This window comes from Poecilia formosa, unplaced genomic scaffold, assembly GCF_000485575.1.
Source record: "Poecilia formosa unplaced genomic scaffold, Poecilia_formosa-5.1.2 Scaffold112, whole genome shotgun sequence".
In the NCBI taxonomy this organism is placed as follows: Eukaryota; Metazoa; Chordata; class Actinopteri; order Cyprinodontiformes; family Poeciliidae; genus Poecilia; species Poecilia formosa.
Window position 1 is genome coordinate 1,339,992 of NW_006800051.1, and position 24,397 is coordinate 1,364,388.

The 24,397-nt window shown below is 38.4% G+C and overlaps 3 protein-coding genes across 4 annotated transcripts in view; all 3 read left to right on the forward strand.

Annotated features, from left to right (window-relative positions):
* Positions 1–3,639, forward strand: part of LOC103143471 (nucleolin 2-like) — an 11,000-nt gene extending 7,361 nt beyond the window's left edge. Inside the window, exons 8-15 of the mRNA XM_016675315.1 lie at positions 84–205; positions 289–414; positions 507–656; positions 1,009–1,128; positions 1,198–1,299; positions 1,372–1,497; positions 2,679–2,825; positions 2,903–3,639. Coding sequence (XP_016530801.1) covers positions 84–205; positions 289–414; positions 507–656; positions 1,009–1,128; positions 1,198–1,299; positions 1,372–1,497; positions 2,679–2,825; positions 2,903–2,967 — 958 coding nt within the window. The 3' untranslated portion in view covers positions 2,968–3,639. The remainder of the gene's footprint in view (positions 1–83; positions 206–288; positions 415–506; positions 657–1,008; positions 1,129–1,197; positions 1,300–1,371; positions 1,498–2,678; positions 2,826–2,902) is intronic.
* A 716-nt stretch (positions 3,640–4,355) lies between these two features.
* On the forward strand, positions 4,356–6,816 carry rbm43 (RNA binding motif protein 43). Its single transcript, XM_007560033.2, has 2 exons — positions 4,356–4,518; positions 5,555–6,816. Exon 2 carries the CDS (start codon positions 5,555–5,557, stop codon positions 6,593–6,595), a length of 1,041 nt encoding a protein of 346 aa, XP_007560095.1. The 5' UTR covers positions 4,356–4,518; the 3' UTR covers positions 6,596–6,816.
* A 710-nt stretch (positions 6,817–7,526) lies between these two features.
* The window catches only part of myo1g (myosin IG), a 49,052-nt gene continuing 32,181 nt past the window's right edge, over positions 7,527–24,397 (forward strand). The window contains exons 1-13 of one of the 2 annotated variants that reach the window (XM_007560035.2): positions 7,527–7,628; positions 10,510–10,610; positions 14,583–14,791; positions 16,162–16,255; positions 16,358–16,523; positions 17,784–17,837; positions 17,928–18,023; positions 18,330–18,446; positions 19,888–20,094; positions 20,176–20,321; positions 20,411–20,525; positions 21,415–21,585; positions 22,213–22,283. In XM_007560035.2, coding sequence (XP_007560097.2) covers positions 7,611–7,628; positions 10,510–10,610; positions 14,583–14,791; positions 16,162–16,255; positions 16,358–16,523; positions 17,784–17,837; positions 17,928–18,023; positions 18,330–18,446; positions 19,888–20,094; positions 20,176–20,321; positions 20,411–20,525; positions 21,415–21,585; positions 22,213–22,283 — 1,565 coding nt within the window. In that variant the 5' untranslated portion in view covers positions 7,527–7,610. Of the gene's footprint in view, positions 7,629–10,509; positions 10,611–13,555; positions 13,676–14,582; positions 14,792–16,161; positions 16,256–16,357; positions 16,524–17,783; positions 17,838–17,927; positions 18,024–18,329; positions 18,447–19,887; positions 20,095–20,175; positions 20,322–20,410; positions 20,526–21,414; positions 21,586–22,212; positions 22,284–24,397 lie in introns of those variants that run through there. The other variant, XM_016675367.1, reaches the window with a different exon arrangement.

Sequence of the window (24,397 nt, forward strand, 5' to 3'; positions counted from 1 at the left end):
TTTTTAGTTTCAAATCCTTTTTTTCAGTTTCAGTTTGTAGTTTTATTTTGACAGCATAGATTCTGTTTTTGTTCTGATTTTCCTCTGAATCCTCCAGACGACTCCGACGACGACGAGCCGCTGACCAAGAAGAAGAAACCAGCAGCGAAAGACAAAAAGGAAACTTCTCCTCCCAAGTCCGACGAGTCAGAGGACAGAAACTCTGGTGATCCTTCACACATCCTCGTGTCTCTGCAGCTCAGCTCCCTCAGGCTGCTGTGAATATTTATTTGTCTTTTGTTTCCTCAGATTCAAACGCAGTTGGCGACTCTGACTACGATCATCAGGTGAAAACATCCAAACCTCCAGCCAGATCAGCGAAGAAGAAGCAAACCCCTGGAAGGAAGAACAAACCAGCGGGCAGGAAGAAGAAAGGTGGGATTACTTTCCATCTTTCTGGTTATTTTCTCATCCTGGTGAATGAAACGGTGAGATAAAACGCAGCGGTTGTTTTATTTTCTCCACAGCGCCGTCAGAGCGCGACGAAAGCTCCGACGACGAGCCGTTAAGCAAAGTTGCTCAGAAACTTCCTGCGAAGAGGAAGAGGAAACCCGTCCAGCTGTTCTCTAAATCCTCTCCGGTTGTGAAATCCAAGAGGAACGCCTCCAGGAAGAGCGGTGAGTCCAAATCTGCCTTTCCAAAAAGTTTCTCTTCCTCATTTAAACAATCAAATTCAGCTTCAAATCTTTTTCTCGGTTTTAAAAGTTTTTCTTTTTTAGGTTTCAGATCTTTTTTTGTTTCAATATTTTATCCTGTTTGAAATCTTTTTTTAGTTTGAAATCATTTTCAGTCTCAAATTTCTTTTCCTGTTTTTTTATTTTTATTTTAAATCTTTTTATTGGTTTCAAATCTTTTTTTCTTCAGTTTCTGATCTTTACTTTCAGTTTTAAATATCAACTCTTCCTCTTTAAAAATGCTTCCCTCTTAATTTAAACCAATAAATTCACTTCGTTTTAACTTGTTTTTAAGTGAACTACGCTGAGACGTCGAGTGAGCACAGCTCTGATGACGAGCGGCTGCTTGTGACGAAGACGACGACAAACGATTCATCCAGGAGAGCGACGGCTTCCCAACGAAAATCCCTAAAAGGTGATCCGGTTGCCGGTCCGATTCCCTCTGCGATCAGTTCAGCCGCTAAGCTGCCGGTTTGATTTTTAGACGCTTCGTCTTCCGACGACGACGGCTCTCCCCAACGGAAACCGGGTCGGAAATCCACGAAGAGCAAGAGGCTGCGAGGAAGACCGACGAAGAAGGCCTCAGGTTCTGCAGCAGCAGATGCAGGCTGATCGCTGCCAATCACTCGTTTTAACGTTTGCTGCTTCTCCCTGGCAGGAAACTGGGATGATGACGACAGCTCAGATGACGAAGCTGCGGCGAATCGCTCCAACCGGAGAACAAAGAGCAGAACAAAAGCTTCGACCGGGAAACGGAGGAATCAGAAGCAGAAAACATGGAAAGGTAAAAACAGAGTTTCACTGTTGCAGCTTTTATTTTACTGACGCTGGAAATTATCCCAGATTTTAAGACAAAATGTGGCACCAAAGGCTGGAAAAGTCCAGCTTCAGTCACCAGTAATGAAGTCATTTCAGAAAAACGCATTATGTTTGTACCTGCAGTCTAATAAAAATAGCACAATTTTATGGAGCTAAATTGGAGCCATAATTTTCATTCAAAATCAAATTGGATCTGAAAAAGATTTTGAATCAATTTGATCTTTTTTTTTTGTTTTTGTTTGAAATCTTTTGTTTTCAGCTTCAAATGTTTTTTTTCTCTTTCAAATCTATTTTTCTCTTTTAAATATTTTGTTTTGTTAATTTTTCTTCCTGATTTTTTTGTTTTACATTTTTTTCAAATGCTTTGATTTTTTTAAGGTTTAAAAATCATATTTTTAGTTCTTTTCGGTTTTAATCTTTTTTTTATTTTTAAATGTTTTTATTTTCAGTTTTTGTTTCCTATGCTTTCTTTATATTCAAACATTTTTAAGGCTTCAAGGATTTTTCCAGTTGAAAATCTTTTTTTTTTGTTCAAATCTTTTTTCACTTCATTTTATTATCAGAAACAGTTTCATGTTTTTAATGTTTGTTTTTTTTTCATTAAAAATATTTTATTTGTCACTGAAATTGTTCCTGTTTCCAGAAAACATGTTTTGAAGAAACAGTTTATCTGCACACCATGTGATCAAACTGTGCTACATTTTTCTGACACCACAGTTTAGGTCAGTTAGAAAGCAGCAGATTGAACTGAATGGTGACTTCAATGCTTTTCCTCGTTCTGAGAAAGCACGCGGTGACAGTGGAGAGAGACAACTGGAGAAGAATCCTCCAATGGCTCCAGATCAGCATGAGCGGCCACCGGCTGATGGAAAGAAGGAACCAGGTGTACTTTCTATAGAGGAACAACAGAGAATAAAGCTAGAAGCTGAAATAACAACAAATAATGCAAAGTGGAGAGTAGTAGGAGAAAGTAGCAGGGCTGGAAGCCCACACAGCTACAGAGATAGCTCAGGTATTTCAGGTAAATAAAGTTTTAGGCCCAAGCGCTCGACCATGTGGTACTCCAATGTGTGTATAGAAAAATCGTTTGTAGCTAACAGACCTGGAGTTTGTAGCTTCCTGGTCATGGTGGTGTTTTTGTTTCAGACGTACCGAGCAGCATTACAGACGAGGAGGCTGCCATCCGAACAGCCAAACACACAGAAGTGACCAGAAAGGTGAAAGTCGCTCTGCAGAGGTGTGACGGCGAAGACAAAGAGTCCGCTGCAGCCGCCGCCACTAAACCCACAACAGGTGAATCTTCACGCCGTCCGCTGTTAAACCTGCAGCGATCTAACGAGGGCGCTAACGGTTTGGTTTTTTCTCCACAGAAGAAGAAGAGACCGAAGAAAAGTCGACAGCAGAAAACCCAGAAAAATCCTCTGAGGAGGAATAAGAGACAAAACTTTCCTTGAAAACTAGTTAGTCCTGAATTCATCTGTAGGCTTTTATACATTTTGTTTCACGTTTTTTAGGTTGGGGATCAACTTTTCCAGGTTCCTGAAATGAATTTTGTTTTCTCATTTGTGGCTGTTTGCCTGAAGTTCTTCTTCTGGTTTTTAGAAAATGTTTTTAACCGTGTTGTGAGTCGTCGTCCACTCTGCATGCAGGTACACACACCTAGTTTTAGGATTTTCATTTTATATCAGTAGAAAATTAGGTGGAATCCCTCTTTTAGTGTCATAATAAAATTATTTAACCACCTCCTATGAAAAATGATTCCCAAAATATTTCAAGTTTAGGGAAGGAAATTGGATTTCTAAAACTTTTTTTTATACTTTAAAAGATCTCTGGCAGTGTGAGTTATTGAATTATGTGATGTTTTGGGCGTAAATGAGTTAAAAATGGGTTTTCTCTCTTTTTTGGAGGAGAAATGATGGCATTGTTGGAAATTATAACTTTGTTTTTATTTTGTTTTTCACAATAATCTTCTGAGGTATGCTATAATATTTGTCCCGTTTAAGAAAGATGTTTCATGTTTAAAATATACCTAGTGGTGTGTTCCTTGATGTTCAAATGTGCAGGTTTTATGTATGTTAATATTAAAATTTGCTACATTATTTGAAAATTAGTCTTTATTAATTTTCAATTACAAGAATTAAAAAAAATATTTGGAATGATTTTTACAGATAAATGCCACTGCAGTGTTATGAAAACAAGGCGCACTCATTGTTTGCATGGTATAATTATGTATCTTAATGTTGACTTGAGTTATCTATTTGTGATTTTATTTATTGTTAAGTCAAATAATTGATATTCCTCTGCTGCCAGACATTTACACTAATCACCGGTATAATAATTTTGGATGGGAAAAAAAAAATCCAGAATTTACTAATTTGCACAGAAAATCAAAATATTTTACAAAATGGAGTTTTTGTTGAACTATTAGATCCTTAAATATCGATAAGGGATCAGAAATTCATTAAAATTACTTTTCAGAGAGGAAATATATTTTTAAAAAAAGCAAGAATTAAACTATTACGAACATAAATATGAAATTAAATAAATACTTGAGTGAAATTAGCCTTTACGTGTCCACGTACTGAGCAGTTAGACGTAATAATGTGGGATGTAGTGACCCCTAGCGGCGCAGCTTGGACTTCACGAGCGATTTTCGTCTTTTTAATCCATAAAATATATATTTTTAAGGAAAATAAGTAAATTTTATTATTTTTAAGTATTGGGTTTTAACTTTAAAGACCTGTGGGGAACTTAAATCGTTAAGTTTATTGTAGGATTTAGTGTACTTTCTCCATGTTTTCCTCTCCATGGATTTGAGAAGTGAGGTCTGTTTCCGCTCTGAAACCACGTCCGCATTTCATGCTGCTGGTTTTGGCTTTGTGGTCGAACTGGTCTGGATCGGATATGACGTCAGCAGTTTCGGTTTCGTCCCACTGTCAAGTCGCCCAGGATCGGAGCAATGAAGTAAAGAGAAGTAAAATTTACAGTAAGTTTCACCTTCTCCAGATGTTTTTAGCTGTCAGTCTGAATGCTAAAGCTGCTATCCATCAGACTGAATTACACAGGAATAAATATCACGGTCTGTTTGTCACGTCTGTGGGAAATGTTTTTATGTGTTTATTGTGTCTATAGATATGCATAACATTTTTAATTCCTATATTTAAGGTTCTTGTTGGTCGGTTTCTGAGTTTGGGTCCAGAAAGAACCAAACACACACACAGCTGACAGGAAGTTTCACTTTCGTTGACTCGTTCAGACTGAAGGAAATAAACGAAACATGTTGATATAAAATATGAGAAAAGTCAAAAACAGAAGCTGAGAGTGAAAAGCAAGTTATTATCTCTGCTTCTGCAGGGATTAATTGCCTGGTCACGTGATCACCTCAGTTTGTTCAGGTGTGTGTGTGTGTGTGTGTGTGTGTGTGTGTATGTTATGCTTTAAGAAAAACCACAAATAAAGAAACTTCTGCACCAAAAGTGGTGGAAATGAAATTAATACGGGGTTCCAAGTGGGACAAAATTCCCAGATCACGTCCTGATCCTGAAAAGTGATCAGATTTATCTGATCACTGCCATTGATTCATAGATTTCAGCTCTGAGAAAATGAAAAGTTGTCCTGCAGAACCAGAACAACATGACGAAGCAGGTTCAAAGTTCGTTAATTATCTCCAGGATTGCAGCTGGGAGGGAACCACTCAGTTTATTTTCCCTGAGTTAAACTTTAGATGGGTCTTATGGGGCTGTAGCCCAGGGACAATAGAATCAATAGAATAATCAGTTAGTCATCAGAATACTCAATATCATATTCGTTTTATCATTAGGATAATCAATTAATCATTAAAATAATCAATTAAAATTAATCGGCAGAATAATAAACAAAAATTGATAAATCAGCAGAGTAATCAACTGCACAAGCGATTAATCTATAGGATAGTCAATCAATCATCAGGATAATTGATTATTAAACTAATCGTTAGTTGCAGCCATGAACGTCGTTAATTTTTTTTTTGCTTGTTTCTGTAGATGGATTTCCCGGTGGAGGCCACGGTTCACATCGACCGGTTCCAGGATGAGCGGGAGGTCCGGCGGCTCCTCCAGTCGTACGGCTTTAAGGTGACGGATCTGGGCCCAGGTCGGGTCCAGGTAGCGGGTTTGTTCCATAACCTCGAAGCAGTGAAGGCCCATTTGGAGCGGCTCACTGAGGCAACGCCGCGCTCCTCCTCGGATCTGCCGTCCGCTTCGTCCGGAGCGATTTCAAAGCACAGCAGGAATAACGCAGATCCAGGTTCCACACAGAGACGTTCAGCCTCTCTGGGGCCCAGAACTTCCTCTGGTCCAAAGCACCAGGCGCCAGATTACCGGACTCCAGGCGCGGTGATTATGATCGACTCTGATGTCTACATGTACGCCAAGCGGTTCAGGAAACAGCAGCTGGACGACCTCCTGACCCGGCAAGACGTCCAACATGAGGTGAAGGCAGAGGAAGAAAACACCATCATCAACCTGCAGGGTCCAGACTCCGGGTCGGTGTCCAGAAACCTGCAGCTGCTCCTGGAAGGCCTGCGCAGAACCCTCCGGACCCAGGAAGTCCTTCTGTCGGACCTCAGCGCCGAAGGAAAACGCCTTCTAGGCAGAATCCGAGAAAACAACAACTCCTTGAATTCAGTTCTGGTGTTTGAGAAGAACGACAGACTCCATCTGGTCGGCCCGTCCAAAGAGAGCTACGACCTGAAGCAGAGTCTTCAGGGGGGCCCAGTAGACCAATCAGGAGCCAGAGGACAGCCGGCCGATCGGCCCAGGAGAGAGAGGAGCCGATCGGTGCCAACCAGGAGTCAGAGGAGTCCAGCGGCTGACGGGGAGGTTTCCTCATGGAGGGGCGGCGGACAGGAAGCGCCAAGAGGACGAAGCCTGTCGGAGTCCCGCGCAAAACGGGAAGAAGAAAAACTCGGAAGAAAAGACAATCATGTTCAGACTGCAGAAGGCCGAAACAGAGGCGGAATAATTCAGTCTTTGAGAAAAACTGTAGCAGGTTTGTTTAAAAAAAAGAAGAAAAAGGACAAATAATCATTTCTACAAATACCCGAATCACTGCACTGAAATAATCCCAATTCACATTTCAGGATTAATTATGAGCTTAAATATCCTGAAACTGGCTGTAATAAGACATGAAATGAATGTAGCTGAGATTAAACTGCAGGAATCAAAGTTTGATCAGTTTTTAAAATAATTTTAGGGCTGCAACTAACTATTATTTTAGTAATCGATTATTCTAACAATTAATCGGATAAACAAAATGCACAAACTTTTTACCTTTTTTATACAACATAAGAAATTCATTAAAAGATGCAAATAAACAACTAATTAAATTCTTTTTTCAGAACCAGGAGGAGCTAAAACTACTTCAGTTATGGGTGAAAAAAGAAGGTTTTTCATCTTAAATGCAAAATTTATAAAAAATTTTTGTTTGGTTTTGGCTTAATTTCTGCTCTGACTCTGTTGTTTCAGGAAAAGTCCTTTTTAACTGTAGTTAATGATTAATCAGATGCTAAATTAGTTTACCATAATTTCAATATTTGATTAATTATGATTAATTGATTAATCGTTTCAGCCCTAAATGATTTTTTCTAAAACTTATTTGGAATTTCTTATATCTATTTTAAATCTTAAGCACAAATCCAACAACAGCCCAGGATAAAGGAGAGTTTTAACGAAATGAAGGAATTTATTCGTATAAAGTTTGAAGATCTTTGTCATTTCTGTTGTTTCGTAACAGAATATTTGCACTAACATGGTTTAAAACACTGAGACTGTAAAACACTGGAAGGAGTCCCTGTGAATGTTTGGATGTGAAATAAAACAGATTTCCTCTGATTGCCTCTGACGTCGTTAATGTTGCTGCAACACCTGAGTGTGACTCGGTGACGTGCCGGAGCGCCATGCGGGGAAGCGGGAAGAGGAAGCGACCCAGAGGAAGTTTGAATGGAGGATCTGAAAGGCAGATGAGGTTACACAACGGCCGCTCGTTTCACTGAAAGCACCGTCTGGTTCCCGAGGAGCACCGCGAATCGCCGGTAACGAGATGGACGCTGCGGAGGCGGTAGGTGTCCTTCAGTCTGTCAGAACCGTTCGGGTTCGGTTCGTCTGAGTCGGCAGAACTCGGGCAGTTCAGAACTCAGACAAACTGAACCGCTTCAGTTCGTCTGATTCACAGCAAGTCTGACTAATCTGAGCCAAAAGTTCAACCTGGATCACGCAGAAGAAACATTTTCATCTTTTTATAATCGTTTTATTACGTTTTTACTGTATTTGCAACAATCCACGGGTCATTTCTGGGTTGTTTATTATTGTCATTAAGGTCTTGCCATATACAGTTATTGTCACTAGAGTCTTCCCATATTTCTTCATTCCTTTGTGTTTAGTTTCTTCTAGGCTTTTCCATTTTTTTTATTTTTAAATCTGTTTCTAAGTTTACCTCCATCTGTTTTCTGGCTGCACAGCGAGCAAATCCGACCCAAATCCGATTTTATTTTACCGATATCCGATGTTTTCACAGCATCCCGAACGATCCAGTTCTGATTGGATCCAGCCCAGTTTTGAGTTTGGATTATTTTAGGTGAAAATAAATTTGATTTTCGAAGCGTCTGAACGGTTTGTTGACTTTTTCTGTCGTTAATGTGAGACATTCAGCTGCTAGATGTTCTTTCTTCTTTCTTAATCCTAATCCACACATAACTGGAGATTTAAGTTGGCTTAATATCACTAAAAATGATTGTTTATATATATTAATGCTGAACAAAGTGAAGATTTCAGTGCTTAGTTTTCAGTCACAGGTTATTTTTTGGTTAGAAATTGATTAATTTGCTGAAATATTCCTAGAAAAGATAGACTGCCATCCTGAAACTTCCTGAATATTTTCCTGGAAAATATAAGTTAAAGTTTTCTAAAACTTCCAGGGTATTTGGTTTATCACTTAAACAATATCTTTATTGATGTAATCCATTTAACTCAAACCAATATTACTTGATTAATCCTAAATTTCAGATGCTAAAACATACTTGAACAATGTTTTTATATAATTTGTAAATATTTCAACATTCATGTCTTCTTGTATCCACCAGAGGGCGCTGCAGTCTAACTTTCCTCCTGTTAAAGTTGTTTCTGACATATTTTAGTTCAGATTTGGAGCTGAAGGGTCAGCGGTGCCTTCCCAGTAGATAAATATTCTCCTCCCAGGATCATCTGAAGGTCAAACAGTCAGATTTTTGCCTGAATCCGGTTTAATCTGAAGTTCTCCTCTTTAAAAGCTCAACCCTGGAAAATCCCAGATCTGAATCTCTTGCAGCATCGCTCCTGTCTGGGCTTGAAGAGACGAGAACGAACTGCAGAGACATGTTGGACCTGCAAAGACCGAGACGTAGAGGAGATAAACTGGAGCTCAGACCCATAATCAGTTCATCTATGAAGGGATGAACTTCATCCCGTTGGGCCTCTCGATGTTTATCAGGTTTCCTCCATTGCCAAATTACTGAAGGCTTGAAACTGGAAATCTTGTTTTAGTTCTTTAAGTTTTTATTTTCCAATAAAATCAACTTTAGAAAATCAACATCCACATTTTTACCAACCTGATTTGTTTGTAAATAATGTTGGTTTCAAACAGAAACCACCAGGGAGAATCGCCAGGCTCAGAATGGAAAGGCAGCTAGCAGCTCTGCAGACCCCACACATGCTGGACATGCTGTGCTCAAAGTTTCTTATTTAGTTTCTGGAGGGAAACTAAATAAGGATATTCATCCTAACTTTTTGTTTAAAAGTATTAATTAATTATTAAATTATTAATCTGACTGACCCAAATAAATAAATATTTTTTATAATTTAATTTGGGAAAAAATAAAGAAATAAAAAAAGAAGCTGACTGAGTCAAGTTGTACAAATTAAACATTATTCCAATAAATGCTTAAAGTCTGTAGAAAGTGATGGAAAAATTCACTTATTTTATTATTTTATAATAACTTTGGTACTGAGCTAAAACAGAAACGTTTCTAATGGTTTAATGTGAGAATAAATGCTGATGGGTCTGAATTTTTCGTGGTTTGACTCGAACTCTGACCCACCAGTTCTTGTAAAGGATGAACCCGCCTATATTAACATTTCCTTTCTGGTCATGAGAAACCGTATCTGTGGCATCAGGACCCGCCCAGCCCGGCTCTGCTCTGACTCACACACTTCTGGAGCAAAAATTCAACATATTTATTCCAAGAAATCACTCAAATAAGAGTAAAAACATATTTGGTAAAAAGTGCAGAGTACCTGATCAAAATAAAAATCACACAATCAGTAAAAGCTAAGAGGAAATGTTATTTCAAGGATGAAAATTACAATTATTCATATAAGTAACAAAAAAAAACATTAAAATGTTTCCAAATCAGTTTTTTTTTCCATATAAAACTTAACAAAAGCTGCAGGTGTGTGTCTGTGTTTGGTGAATTTTTGGTTAAAACATGTTTGGTTTCCATTCAGTGGGTAGAAAATTCAGAAATTTTACACAAGAGTAGAGATACTTGATAATAAAAGTACAGCAAAGTAAAAATACTCCTCAAAGTACATTTGTTGAGAAGGTAAATGTGGTTAGTTGGATGTAATCTCTGGTTTCTCTGGATGAAACTCATCGGTTTGACTTTGTGGAAGTTTGAGTGAAGGTTTGACAGGAAGCGAGTCGGAGGAGGATGAGAGCGTTTATAGACAGACTGCAGCTCTCGCTGCGTTGCTGCCTGACAGCGTGACGTGTTTCAGCCTGCAGGCCGCAGCCGCGCAGCGTTCAGACAGTCTGACGCCACGCCTACAGCCGCCTCAGCCGGGACCCAGAAGTCAAACTCACTTCTCTTTCTGCTTCCTCGAAGCCGCTCTCTTGCTGCCTCTCCCTGAGTTTCCCCTCTGTGTGTGTGTGTGTTTGTTTCTTCTGGTGTGTTTGAGGAGCGCAGGCAGGGATGGCGGAGCTGGAGGGGCTGGAGTTTGGGAAGTCGGACTTTGTGCTGCTGGATGAGGTGACGATGGAGCAGTTCATGGAGAACCTGAAGCTGAGGTGAGAACGTCAGATGTCAAAGGTGACGCCTGACTCTGAAATTAAAATTAATTCTCTATTTTTAAGTAAATTGGTTAAAATGATCAAACCTGTTGGTCTTACCGGCACAGGTGGAGGCCTGAGAGTCATTTCTGGGTTTTTGTCAGAGTCTGAGTGACGTCTGCTTCTTGTTTCCCGCTCCGTTTGTAAATCTTCACCTCTCAGCTGAAGCCTCTGAATGGATATTTTTAGCCCTGATATTCTGTCTGGCTTTCTGTATTTTACCAGGTTAATATCTCAGTTTCTGCTGTTTTTAAACTGGATGCATGCAGCCTCACTGTTTGCATGTTTTGTTTTGAACAGCTGGTTCAGTTAAAGTACCTGGAAACCTTCATTTAGTTACTTTTACCCACTTTAAACATGCTATGAAATTATATTTTGATGAAAATTTTCACTTATTTTGCTGTAATTCAGAGTTTTGCCAAATTAATAACAATTAATAATACCTAAACTCTAAATTTACCCCTCCGTTAGCTTCAGAGGAGCCATTTTAAACCATAAAGTTTGTTATTTTTGTAACAAAATAATAATAATGTAAAGCAGATATTCTAGACCAAATTAAGAAGATATTTATCTGTAAAAGAATTGGCGCTAAAATGTGAAAAAGCATCAACCAGGGATGCTTGCAGGTCGAGGGGACCGTACAAAATCTGTCAGAGGGCCAGAAATGGCCCCCAGGCCGCAGTTTGGACACCCCTGTTCTTTACTATTGCTGCTTATGGCGGCAGCAGATTTTTATCCATCATGTTTTTTGGTTAAACTCTTCAACTGGCTGGATTTTTGCTCCCATTTTCAACCAGTTGCTGTGATGCGTAACCATGGCAACAAGTTATTGTTGTCACAACCAGGAGCAGCTGATTAGCATCTCAAAAACTCGAATAGCGGCTAACCTACGACTTTGAGGTGTTGAAAATGAGGCTGAATGGATGCAGACAGGAAGTTGAGAGCTTCTCTTCTATCCATCACAACAGGAAACAGGAAGTCTTTGGGAAACAAAATGGATGAACTTCAAAAATTCACCCAGACAGAGTTTTACCTGCATTACATCAGTCAAAGGAACTGCAGGATCTTATCGTCTCCTCTAACATCTCTGCCCAACTTTTAAACCAAACAGCCAGACGGATTTAAAGAGGAGTGGCAAAAGCAAAACGCAGACAATGTGGATTAGCAGAACCAGCTAACAGCTGATGTCGACATCCAGGACATGTTTCTGTGGGATATCGTCTCCGCTGGACTCACACTGAGCTGCTAGCATGTGATGGTCATTAGACTTTTATACAGCTGCTGTCTTCAGTCAGATGCCTCTTTAGAACCGCTGCAAGGCTGACTGCTACTGGAATCCTTCCTTTAACCTAGCAGTACCTGTTCTGAAGAGGCGGCCGGGTTCTGCTGGGTTCTGCTGAGTAGTTCTAGTCAGGATGAGCAGCAAAATGAACAAACTGGGAAAAACAGACAGGATTTTCCAGTGTTTTCTGTTCATGATGTAGTTTTATCACTGAACAGAAGAAGCATGGAGGAAAATAATCAGAGTTTTGAACATCAGATCTTTTCTTCTCACTTCGAGGAAACTGACTTTTACTCTGTGTTTGAATCTGGGGGAGTTTGGTTCTTTATTTTTCCAGATTTCTTTCATTTTCAAAATGATTTTCGTTCTCGTTTCTGCATTGGTCGGTTCTCCATGGTGTTCTTCCTTCCTCAGGGCTATTCCCCTGCGTTGACCAGATGATCAGAGGATCTGTGAAGTATTGATGTTTAGTTAAAATACAGCTTTACAACTGGGACTTAACACTTTATACCATTACTTTGCCCTGTAACCTTAACCCCAACACGTTATTTACTGACCTGTTGGTCATTTATAAGACAGACCAACACAAACTTGCTTTATTTTCCAAGTGGAAGAATAATAACACGTAGTTTTAAAACATAGTTTTCAACGTGTTTTGCAAATGACTTTTTTTATGATCCTTTTCTCTGATTCCCCTAAATAAAGTTCAACCAAAACTGTAAAAACTCAAAATCTTAACAAGTATTTTTACACTCAAACTAAGACAAAACTAACTTGCATGTAGCTTGTCAGCAACATTTAGGAGCTTGTTTTAAGTAAATAATTCCTTAATATCTATAAAAAGTATTTGCTCCATTTGCAGTTTATATCACTTACTGTACAGGAAAATAATCTGCAAAATAATCTGCCAATGTAATAAGTAATTCTTCATCAACATTAAGGAATTATTGGCTTAAATAAATCACCTATTTTCTGCTGAAAAGTTCCCTCTAGGTTAGTTTTATTTTATTCCAAATGTAATAAGATATTTGTACTAGACATAAACACTTGGTGAGATTTGGTGTTGTTGCCGTGAATTACTTTTGTAGCTCATCAGATTAGTGTCACCTACTTTAGTTGGGTGTTAGAATGGCCTAGTCAAAGTTCACACCTAAATCTGTTGGGCATCTGGGGCAACTTGTGGAAAATATGTTAAAAAATTAATTTTTCAACTTAAAACTATATCAGCAATATTAGAGGCAATTCAAAGCAAGTATTTAATAAGAAAACAAAAAACTGTTATATCTACTTAAAAACATCACAGCATGACAGATAAACCTGACGATGATTTATTTCATTATCAGTTCACTTGACAATGTTCAGATACCGGAAGCTTTAATAATCACACCGTTTGTCAGAAATGCATCAAAGTTCTCGCAGATATTTTGGCTTTTTGAATTAATTTAGCTCCTTAAGCTCCTCTTCAGCCTGCAGAGTTAGCAGAGCAACAGAAAAGTCAGATATTGTGTCATTGGTGGTTTATTCGTAGTTTGTTCCTCACAGCTCAACAAACCCACAGTGAGCTGTGACTCTTTTCACACCGTGGCTTTCGTTTCCTGTCACTGGTGTACAAATACTTGTGTCACTTCCTGTCATCTTTGCATGACATCAAGGTGTGTGATGTTCTGTGGAGCGTTCCTGGTGGGCGGTGGGACCGAAGGCACGGAGGAAGTGAATGTTTGATTAGAAGGGAAACCAGCAGGTGTGTCGCTGTTCATGAGGAGAGGATTACAGATTAACAGACGTGGTTTTTTCTCACTGTCTGAAGTTAAATCAGATCAAACTTTTCTTATGTTTGGTTAGTTAAAATGACTATGCCTGCATAGAGCAATGCTAGCATAGCCTATATATTTAGCATTCTGATTCACACCCCATTCCAGTAGATGGCAGTAATGGACATCTAAACGTTGTTTACTAACCGCCAGAAAAAAGAAGAAGCTTATATTTTATTATTTTTATTTCCTTATATTATGTCTATGGCTAGCATAGCCTGCCACGAATACGGCAGATAAACTGTTTTCCTTTTAGCAGCGAGTACGCGAGGATGTGCTTAAAACATATTTTCTTCATTTTAAATAATTTGAACCAGGTAAAGCTAAGACTGTAACGAGGCTTTTTGGGTAGAACAGATATACAGACAGAAGTTTTTTGTTTTTTTTTTTATCTTAAATGCAATATGTTTGTATCTTTTGTACTGTTTTGGCTGAATTACTGCTCTGACTATGTTATTATTTTAGCAAATAGCCTTTTTTGAGTCTAAACCTCAGTTAACTTAATTTAACTGCTAAATTAGTTCATTACTGTCAAAGGTGGCAAAGAACACAAAATTTTACTCAGGTAAGAGTAGAGATACTTATTAATAAAATTACTGAAGTAAAAGTAAAAAGTACATTGTAGTAAAAAATACTCCTAAAAGTAAATTGCTTCAAAAAAGTTACTCTAGTAACTGTAACTAGTTACTACTTAACTCTGATGATTAATCTCAATAATCAGTCCTAGTTATTTGCCGGTTAGCCTATCAGAAGGTTCTGAAGCCATGACATCATCAGCTGGGCTTCCCGCTGCCATTTAAAGAGACAGTAACCGTGTTTTGGTCTGCGGCGGCTCAGGTTCGAGAAGGGCCGGATCTACACCTACATCGGGGAAGTGGTCGTGTCCGTCAACCCATACAGACAGATGGATATCTACGGCAAAGACGCCATCGACGCGTACCGCGGCCGGGAGCTGTACGAAAACCCGCCGCACCTGTACGCCGTGTCCGACGCCGCCTACAAGGCCATGAAGAGGCGGGCCAAAGACACCTGCATCGTCATCTCAGGTATTCCTGCAAACCCGCTGCACACACGTCAACGCTTCCAGCCCCGAATTACATCTCTACAGCGAAAAAAAAAATAAATTCAATGTCATATTATAACTTTTTGATATAGAAAACTAGAGTTGGAAATTTATCGTATTTTTTTAGGGTGTTTGTTTATTTATTTTTTTAACTTTAATTTCACCTAAAATTATCTAATCTTGGGCAATCGTTTACAAATTAGGCAAAATTTACGTTTCAAAATGTAATTTCTTTTTACAATAAAAAAAATATTTTTGCAAAAAAATATTATTTTTTGCACTGTGGATCGACATCATCAATTTGAAAAAAAATTATAGGCCACATTTTTTCCATTTAAAAACTGTCAATATTTTCATACAGCAAAGTAGAAAAGAACAATTTATTGCAGGTTCTTTAATAGGAGAAGCTACAATAATTAACAAAATATAAAGCAGAAAGTCAGAAACTTTCTGTTTCTAACTTTCTGTTTTTCATTTTGTTAGTTTAGAAAATGTTTTAAATCTCAGCAACAAAAAATGAGGCATTTCTCATCAAATCCTTCCCGCCTTTAGCTAAGTTCAATGACTGGGTGACTGGGTGTCTGGGTGTATTATTACCATAATTCATAATTAGCTTACATCATTCTCTTTTTGCTGTAATTTATTTTGAACTTCAGTCCCACAGACTGAAGGGACTGAATCATGCAGGTTTCTGGCCCTTGAGTGATTTTCGATTCGTCTGGTTTTAGTGTTTCTGTTTTTAAAACACATCCGCTGTTCGTTTTAACATGTCTATAAATATTTAGCTGAGTCGCGGCCTGAAACACGGAGGTATAATAAACATGTTGCAGGTCTCCTCTGTAACACTTCACTGCAGAGTTTAATGTATTTTCTGCAGTAAAATGAAACTTAATTTCACTTTTTCACATATGGACAATAATGTTAGAGGTTAAAAGGGAATAAAATGTTTTTTATGTGTTTAATGGGAATACTTTGTTAGAAAACATGATGGTTCATTGTTCAAAGTCATATTTTCATTGTGTTGTTCATTCATTTTTACATGCTGCAGTTTCAAACAAAATGTTTGGTGAGCGAGCCAAATACTTAGTTTGAGGCTTAATATTTAGCTTTCTAGACAGCTAAATAACTTGTTAAAAGCTAAGTATTTATTTTGAAATTGTGACATTTATAACTGTAAACCATAGTGAAAATATACATTTTTAAAAATGACCCCATTTTTTCTCTTGTGACAGACTAAATAACCAAAGTTATTGCTGTTAAATAAATGAAGTCTGAAGCTGTTTTTATTTTATTGACGATAATTCAGATTTCTGCTCCTGGAGTCACAGTGTAGGTGTGAATGATGTGTTTTAGGTGAGAGCGGTGCAGGAAAGACAGAAGCCAGTAAATACATCATGCAGTACATCGCAGCCATCACAAACCCCAGCCAGAGGGCAGAGGTCGAGAGGTCAGCCTGAGAACTAAACCATTTATTCTGATTGTTTTCATCGTTTAAGGCTGAATTTCTCTCCTAATTTTCCTGAATGCCTCCTGTTTTGTGGCGGCTCAGCGTGAAAAACGTTCTGCTGAAGTCCAACTGCGTTCTGGAGGCCTTCGGGAACGCCAAGACGAACCGCAACGACAACTCCAGCCGCTTCGGGAAGTACATGGACATCAACTTTAACTTCAACGGCGACCCGACCGGAGGACACATCAACAACTACCTGCTGGAGAAGGTCATTATTTTCGATATTTAAAATCTCACCAGCTCCAGGGTGAAATGGATGTCAGAATTTAAAGTTTATTGATCTTTGAGAATTTGTTCTTGTACATTTACCGTTATATTACTTGAAAATGGTCTCAAAACAACATTATTATCATTTATTGCAATAACTTCTGAGACTATTTATCATGCAGTAAAGCTTGTTACTATAACAGGTTTATTTGTGTCGCCCATTTCAAAAAGCGAATATAGGTTTGAAATATTATAAGATTTATTTCTCGCAGTTTTGGTGATTCGGCTCACAGAAAATGAAAACCCAACATTCAATGGTCTCATGTTCATAGAAAGTTGGGTGGAAGGAAAAAGGTGCTTAATTTTGCGTAGAATTATCTAACAAAATGATTGAGACGTTCCGGTACGTTTTCTCCAACTTGTTCATGATATTATAATGTTTTATCCATACTTGCTTAGATTTGAAGAAATGATATGTGAGAGAACAGCCATTAATAAACGTGTGAGTGACATCGTCAGGCTGATGCTGGGTGTTAATTAGCTCATCTGAGGGCAAAAAAAGAAGCTGCTGCAGCTGAAAAGACGAAAAAACCTTCTGGCTGAGAGCAGCTGTGAATGTTGCTGTTTTACTGTGAGAAAGCAGAAATAAAAGCCGTCATCTCACCAGGAGGTTCAGCTTCAGGGATCAACAGGGAATTATCTCCTGCTACATCATTTACAGTCAGTCCTGAAAATCAGAACTTAGATTTTTGTTTTTCAGGGATAATCTCTGATTTTATAGACTTGAAAATGAGTTATCTACTTTTCAGAAAGCTGGTTTGACTGTTTGGAGTTTTGCCTTTTGTCCTTCTTTGCTTAAAGATGCAATTGACTCTAACATTTAATGTTTTTAAATTATTTTTGTAAATTTAATAAAACATAAAAACATAAAGATCTTCTTTGATGTAATAATAGAAAAACATGCAGAAATTATGATTTTCAAAAGCAAAACCTACACATGAGAGTAGGCATGTCATGATGAGTTTGCTGAACCATAAATATATTATAACCATATTATGTTGTATATAAGAGTTACAGGAAAGCTCAAAAACATTCCTAATATTTGGTGAAGCCTCACATTTTAGTTACTCTAAGTGGCAGTTAGCTGGTTTCATTGGAGTTAACCAGCATGGTGGTGGCAGCATCATGAGGCTTTTTCTGCCGTTTGTGCTGGTAAACTGGAAAAACTGAATGGCAGCCATCTTTGTTTTCCTGTTTCCAGTCCAGGGTGGTGCAGCAGCAGGAGGGGGAGAGGAACTTCCACTCTTTCTACCAGGTAAACTTTGTGATTTAAATTCCTCTGACTGAGCAGAGAATATTTCCTGCTACATTTTGGATCACAGCAAATGAATCTGCGTTTCTGCAGCTGCTGCGCGGAGGCTGCGAGGAAACCCTGAAGTCGCTTCACCTGCAGAATGACGCTGCACTTTACACGTACACCAGAGAGGGCGCTGCAGCTGCTGTGAGTTTATCTGATGACAGAAAACTACAGGATGCCGTTTGTAAAATTACACAGTGAAAACTTAACAGCAAGCTAAATATTTAGCTTCAAGCTAAATATTAAACTCTGACCTACCTGGGTTTTGCTAGTTAGTTAGCGCTGAATAGTTAGCTTGCTATCTAAATATTTAGTTTGACACTGGCATTTATCAAATTATTGCTGTTAATTTGTCACTGTGTAATTTTACACATAGCATCCCACAGTAAACACCACTAAACAAGCATCTCGGGTACCTTTTTGACCTTTGACCTTTGTTTTCTGTTACAGACTTCCAACAACGATCGCTCGAGCCACAAAGCGGTGATGAGCGCCCTGGAAGTGATCGGCTTCTCTAAAGAAGAGATCACCTCCATCTACCGGATCCTCGCTGCCATTTTACTTTTGGTTTGTGGAAATAAAAAAGTGTTTTGTTTTGTTTGTCCTTTTTGTTTAATTTATTGGTAAATGTTTTTTTTTTCTTTTTAAGAAATGAAAAATCACAGGAACAGAGATGCTGATTTCACTGAGTAAATGTTATTTTAAAGGATCGAAAAGGTTATTCAACAGTTCAGGAAGTGATTTGTTGGCACAGACCTTTCACTCATGGTTTCAGTTTTATAATTATTGAGTTTAGCTGCTAATTTTACATAATTAACCACAGTACAACTCTGGTCAGAAAGCAAACAGCTTAAAATCAGTATCTGTTACTGATACAGAATAAACATTGTTTGCTGCAACACAGCCTGGGTGGAGAAACTGAATAGAGGAAATAGAACTGCTTCAAAATAAGAGCATAAATTTTAACTACAAAATTGTTTGATAGAATTTGATTACATATAGTTTTTGTTTATAATAATAATAATTCTTATTATTATTATAAACAAAAACTATATGTAATCAAATAATAACAATAATAATAATAATAATATATTATTATTATAATAATATATTATTATAATAATATATTATTATTATTATTTAGAAATAACAGTCATGACCACACTTGTTACCAGTAGGTGGCGGTAATGAACATCTTAAGTTTCTTGCCAACCGCCAAAAAAAAAAAAAAAGGAACAGCAGAAGAAGAAAGTAACTATTGGAAGAATTGTTAACAGTAGAAAACAAAAATTTCAACAAAGATGTCAAACTTCATTCAACTGAACGTTTACAAAACAGGCAAGTTATTTGGCGCTTTGGAATTTATCCGGAAAGATGAATTTAGTGGAAGCTAAGTGTGCTAAACGTTAGCATAGCAAAACCGCTGCTAGCGCATCAGAGTGCCCTCCTCTACTGCGCTTATAGATGCATAATAAGTGTTTTAAAATTGGCAGCTATACGTGTTTTTGGAGGAAGCCTGAACTATTGGTGGGTTTTAGATATTTGTTGCCAGAGTTGGGTAGTAACTACTTACATTTACTTGAGTAACTTCTTTGAAAAAACATACTTTTAAGAGTATTGGGGGGAAAAACAAATTTTTCTTTTGCCTGATTTTATTTTTTGTTGCTAATATGAATTTTTGTCATTTTCGTCCATAAAGTATTTAATTTCTTCACTTAACTTTACAGCTTGGTTGATTTGATGATGTAATCTTTAAATGATTGATAATTTGATCAGCTACTTGGTTACTGATCAAATACCTGAGCAGACTTTTTACCAAATACTTTATTACTCTAACTCTTGTAATTCATTGGATGGCTACTTTTTATTTTTGCTTGAAGTATTTCTACTTTTCAGTAAGGTTTTTGGGTTCTCTCTCTTGTTTCTGTGTTTCCATATGAAAATGTTCTGTTGCTTCCTGTAACTTCCTCCAGAATCATAATGTTCCCGTTTCCGTTCGTGTTTTCAGGGTAACGTGGAGTTTGGGAGCGAAGGCGAAAGCGTTCAGATCCTGGGTCAGGATACGGTGAACCACATCTCGGAGCTGACCACCACAGATCCCGAATCCGTTGCCAAGGGCCTGCTTTTCCGAACCGTGGCAACTGGCGGCGGTGAGGTCATCGAGAAAGGTCACACGGAGAAGGACGCCTGCTTCGGCCGGGACGCCTTCGCCAAGGTGAAGCTGTCATGATAGGAAAGGAGAGGAAGAAATGCTGCAGGTGATAACATTGAGATCGACTTCATTTTGATTCTTCAGGCGCTTTATGAAAGGCTTTTCGGCTGGATCGTGAGCCGCATCAACAGCATCATCGAGGTGAAAAACTACAACCCAGTGCTTCATGGGAAAAACACAGTCATAGGTGTGCTGGACATCTACGGCTTTGAGATCTTTGACAACAACAGGTTTGTGTCCGTTGGTAGTTTTTTAAAACTCAGAAACGATTCGTTTTGTGTTTTTTTTTAACGTTTTTGTTCCTGTGTTGTTTGGCCAGCTTCGAGCAGTTCTGCATCAACTACTGCAACGAGAAGCTGCAGCAGCTTTTCATCGAGCTGATCCTCCAGCAGGAACAGGAAGAATATCAGAGGGAAGGAATCACCTGGCAGCATGTGAGGAACACACATGCACACACACACACACACACAAACACACACACATGCACGCACACACATGCATGCACACACACATGCACGCATGCACGCACACACACACACACATACACATGCATGCACGCACACACTTTAGTAATAATCCTATTACTAAAGTGGATTAGCTAAATGCTGCTTTATATACAAATAATGCACATTATTAGCAGGAACAAACAAAAATATCTGTTTGTTCCTGTTCTACTGAAAACCTCAGCTCAGGCCTGTCCAAATAAAAATATTTTATTTTTATTTTGTGTTTTCTTGCTCAACAATTAAAGGTGTGTTTAACTGCCAGAGCTTGGAAACAAGTTTAAAGGACTCAAAAGGCCCAGAATGTTTTTTTTTTTTTTTTACTAAAATTGTGAAACCTGTTTTATTTTTCATGTTTTCTTCCTCAACAATTACAGAAGTGTTTTAATGCCAGTGCTAGGAATTATAATTAGAAAATTTCTTGTTAAAACGTGAAACAAAACATGTTACTAAAGAAAGTTTCTGGTTTTAAAGCTACAGATCATGACTTGTTGAAAAGGCTTAAATGAACCGTGACTCTCAGTGTCACCGTTTCTTCTAAACATTTTTCTGCTTTTCTCTTACGACCTTTCTTATTTACAAAAGAAGATTTAGGTTTTAGTGAGACATGAATCTCATTATAATGAAAAAGTTTTCTCGCTTAAATTAGATTCAGCAGAAAACTAAATTTCTGGTCATGAATTAATGATTTAGATCATGCAGTTTGTTTTCTGAAATCACCTTTTAGCTCGTTTTAGCCGCCTGCAGACGACTAAAACACTAAAACATGTTCACAGCAACTCAGACTAATCCTCCATCTTTGTTTTTATTTCATTTCCAGATCGATTACTTCAACAACCAGATCATCGTTGACCTGGTGGAGCAGCAGCACAAAGGAATCCTGTCCATCCTGGACGAAGCTTGTCTCACTGTGGGAAAAGTGACGGACACGGTCTGCCTGGACAGCATGGACACCAAGCTGGCTCAGCATCCTCACTACACGTCCCGCAAGGTGGGCCTGTTTCCTGCTCAGCAGCCTCACCACCAGAAAACCGTTTAAGGTCTCTAAGTCAGACCTTTCAAAGACATTCTGGACGGGACTAGTTTGAAAAAACAAAAGACTTTTAAAAGGAAACAGATGTGACCTTATCGGCTTGACTCAACAGGAAGTGATGTAGAAACGTCCTCTGACTGACAGTAACTCTGGGGAACAATCCTATTGCTAAAGTGGATTAGCTAAATGCTGCTTTATATGCAAATAATGCACATTATTAGCAGAAATGAGGCATAAAGAAAGAAACAATGCAAGTTTTATGACTTTAATTGTATAACAAACATATTTAGTTCTTAATAGGTGGTAAGTAAAACACAGCATTCATGACAAACTGGTTAAATTAGAGTTATTAAGTGACGGCTGTATTATAATGCTGGTTAATTTTTAATTAATAGATTAAAACAAAGGAGTTGCAGTTTAGGCTTCAGCCAGCAGAGGGCGGTAGCGCCTTTCTCTGATTTTCTTCCTATGAGAGCATGAAAACAAATCAAACTCTCTGAGATGTGGAAATGACTCCATGAATCAGGATGAAGTGAGACAGGAACTAAATTTTACCTTCTCCGGTTTTCTTCTTTTGATTCCCAGCTCAGCCCCACGGATAAAACCATGGACTTCCAGAAACATTTCCGCATCCGCCACTACGCCGGAGACGTCACGTGAGTCGCTCGCATCTCCATCCACATGAAAACATGACGCAAAGCTCATGTTTTTAAAGTTTTATTCTTCCTTTTGGATCTCAATTCCTTCTAAAGAGATTCCAAGCCCTTAAAAAAACATATTTTTGGGCGATAGGTTCATGACTTTTGGTGTCTGGAAAATGAGCCGTTTCAAAAACCTCCCAATAAGTCACATTTGGCTGGAACTGCGGCGTTCTTGTTAAATTACAACTTTATTCTCCTAATATTATGACTTTATTCCCATAATTATAAAGAAAAATGTAGCCTTGTATTGGTCCTGAATTCAGAGTCCAAATAAATAGGACAAGATGGCCGCCCTGAGCGCGCCGACGTCACCAACTACAGAAACCAAAGGAGCACATTGGTGAAAAAAAATCCAGATTTTTCCAAAAATATAATCAAAAATTGGATTAATGTGATTTATCACTCAGATCTATGGGTAACAATGTTATTACAAGTTTCATCAGTTCAGCTGAATATTTTCCTGATATTTTGCTAATAATTTAAAGCTAAATACTGTCCTTTCCACAAGTGTCGGGAATGTCTAAACAATACTTAATCGATATGTTCTGATTGAAAATGTTAAATTAATCATTGCATCATCTGGAAAACATTAGGAAGCTAATATGTAACGTTCTGCTAATACATGAACAATAAGCTGCGTTCTGTTGTAGTTGGAGCCCAAGAGGAGCAACCAATAATGTTTACAGATTAGATATGAAAGTTGCTTGTATATATTTTACTCTGAGTTATGATTCAGGGATTGAAACTGCTTGTTCTTCATCGCTGCTCCTCTTCCTCCTGGCCAGCAGTCACCCTACATGGCTTTGCTTTCTGAAGAGCTCACGTGTACTGCCCTACATCGACCAAGGGGAAGGACATTAATATGTCAAGGGAGCACGAGGAAGAGGAGGAGGAGGAGGGATGGAGCTGATAAGACAGTTTAGTCTGAGAGGCAGCAGCAGTAATCACCGCTTCCAGTCTGGTGGGGGGTCTTTAAATCTGGGAAATCCAAATAAGTCCCAGAAACAGATGCTGCTTTGTTTATGTTTACCACAAGACGCTGAGCTGAAAACGTAAAAGTAGCTAAATAACTTCATGCTAAATTGATCATTAATCCAGCCTCATCCTGGCACAAAAACAGTTTCACAGTTTCAGTTTCACAGTTTCAGTTTTTGTGCCAGGATGAGGCTGGATAAATGATCAATCCATCCCAGATATTTATTTACATTTATTTTATGATTCAACGATAAAAATGTTCCAAAATCTGAAGCTTATTTTTGTTTTCATTTGCTGTTTTTCAGCTTTGGCTGCATTGACTCTGCAGACAATGACAGTTTAACATATCCAGCCTCAGATCTGCGTGTTTAAAAGCAGCGCAGCAACCTGTTCTGTAAAGTAGATTATATTTAGCCAACAATTTTAGATCTTCTTAGAAACATAAATTGACTTTTTTTTTGCATCTGAGCAATAAGTAGTCTTACCCTTGTGACTGCAGACCCAGGAAATGCAATTCTGAGTTTAATTAAACGCTAAATGTGTCACAAAATGTGTGGAAATAAACAGAGGGACAGCGTGTTCGTGTCTGAATGGGATCCAAACGGTTCCAGGAAATTAGTTTTCAAAACAACCAAATAAATTTACGTTTAGAACGTATCTGGAAATTTAATTTAGAGGAAGCAAAGGACGAAAAACATTTTCAAAGTTGACAAAGACAATAAAGCTCTAATCTCAAACATTAGCTCCGCTAACTTTAAAGTGCTACAACAACATGGTATTTAGCTAAAGCTACAGTGCTAACTTCAACCATGTCAAACTGGACATGGTTGAAGTTAGCACCAAAAAATTAAAATAGAGAAATGTAAGTGAGCTAAACATCTTCAAACTTGGCAAAACGCTAAAACGCTGATCTCAAGCATCAGTTAGGCTAACGCGCTGCAGCGTTATTATGGCCGGCGCCGTTATCGCGTCTGGGCGGCGTTATCGCGGCTGGGCGGCGTTATCGCGGCTGGGCGGCGTTATCGCGGCCGGCGGTGATATTATGGCCGGCGGCGTTATCGCGGCTGGGCGGTGTTATCGCGGCCGGCGGTGAT

Bases quoted from the DNA above. Each gene is read 5' to 3' on its own strand.
- rbm43 (XM_007560033.2), top strand. From the start codon at position 5,555: ATGGATTTCCCGGTGGAGGCCACGGTTCACATCGACCGGTTCCAGGAT.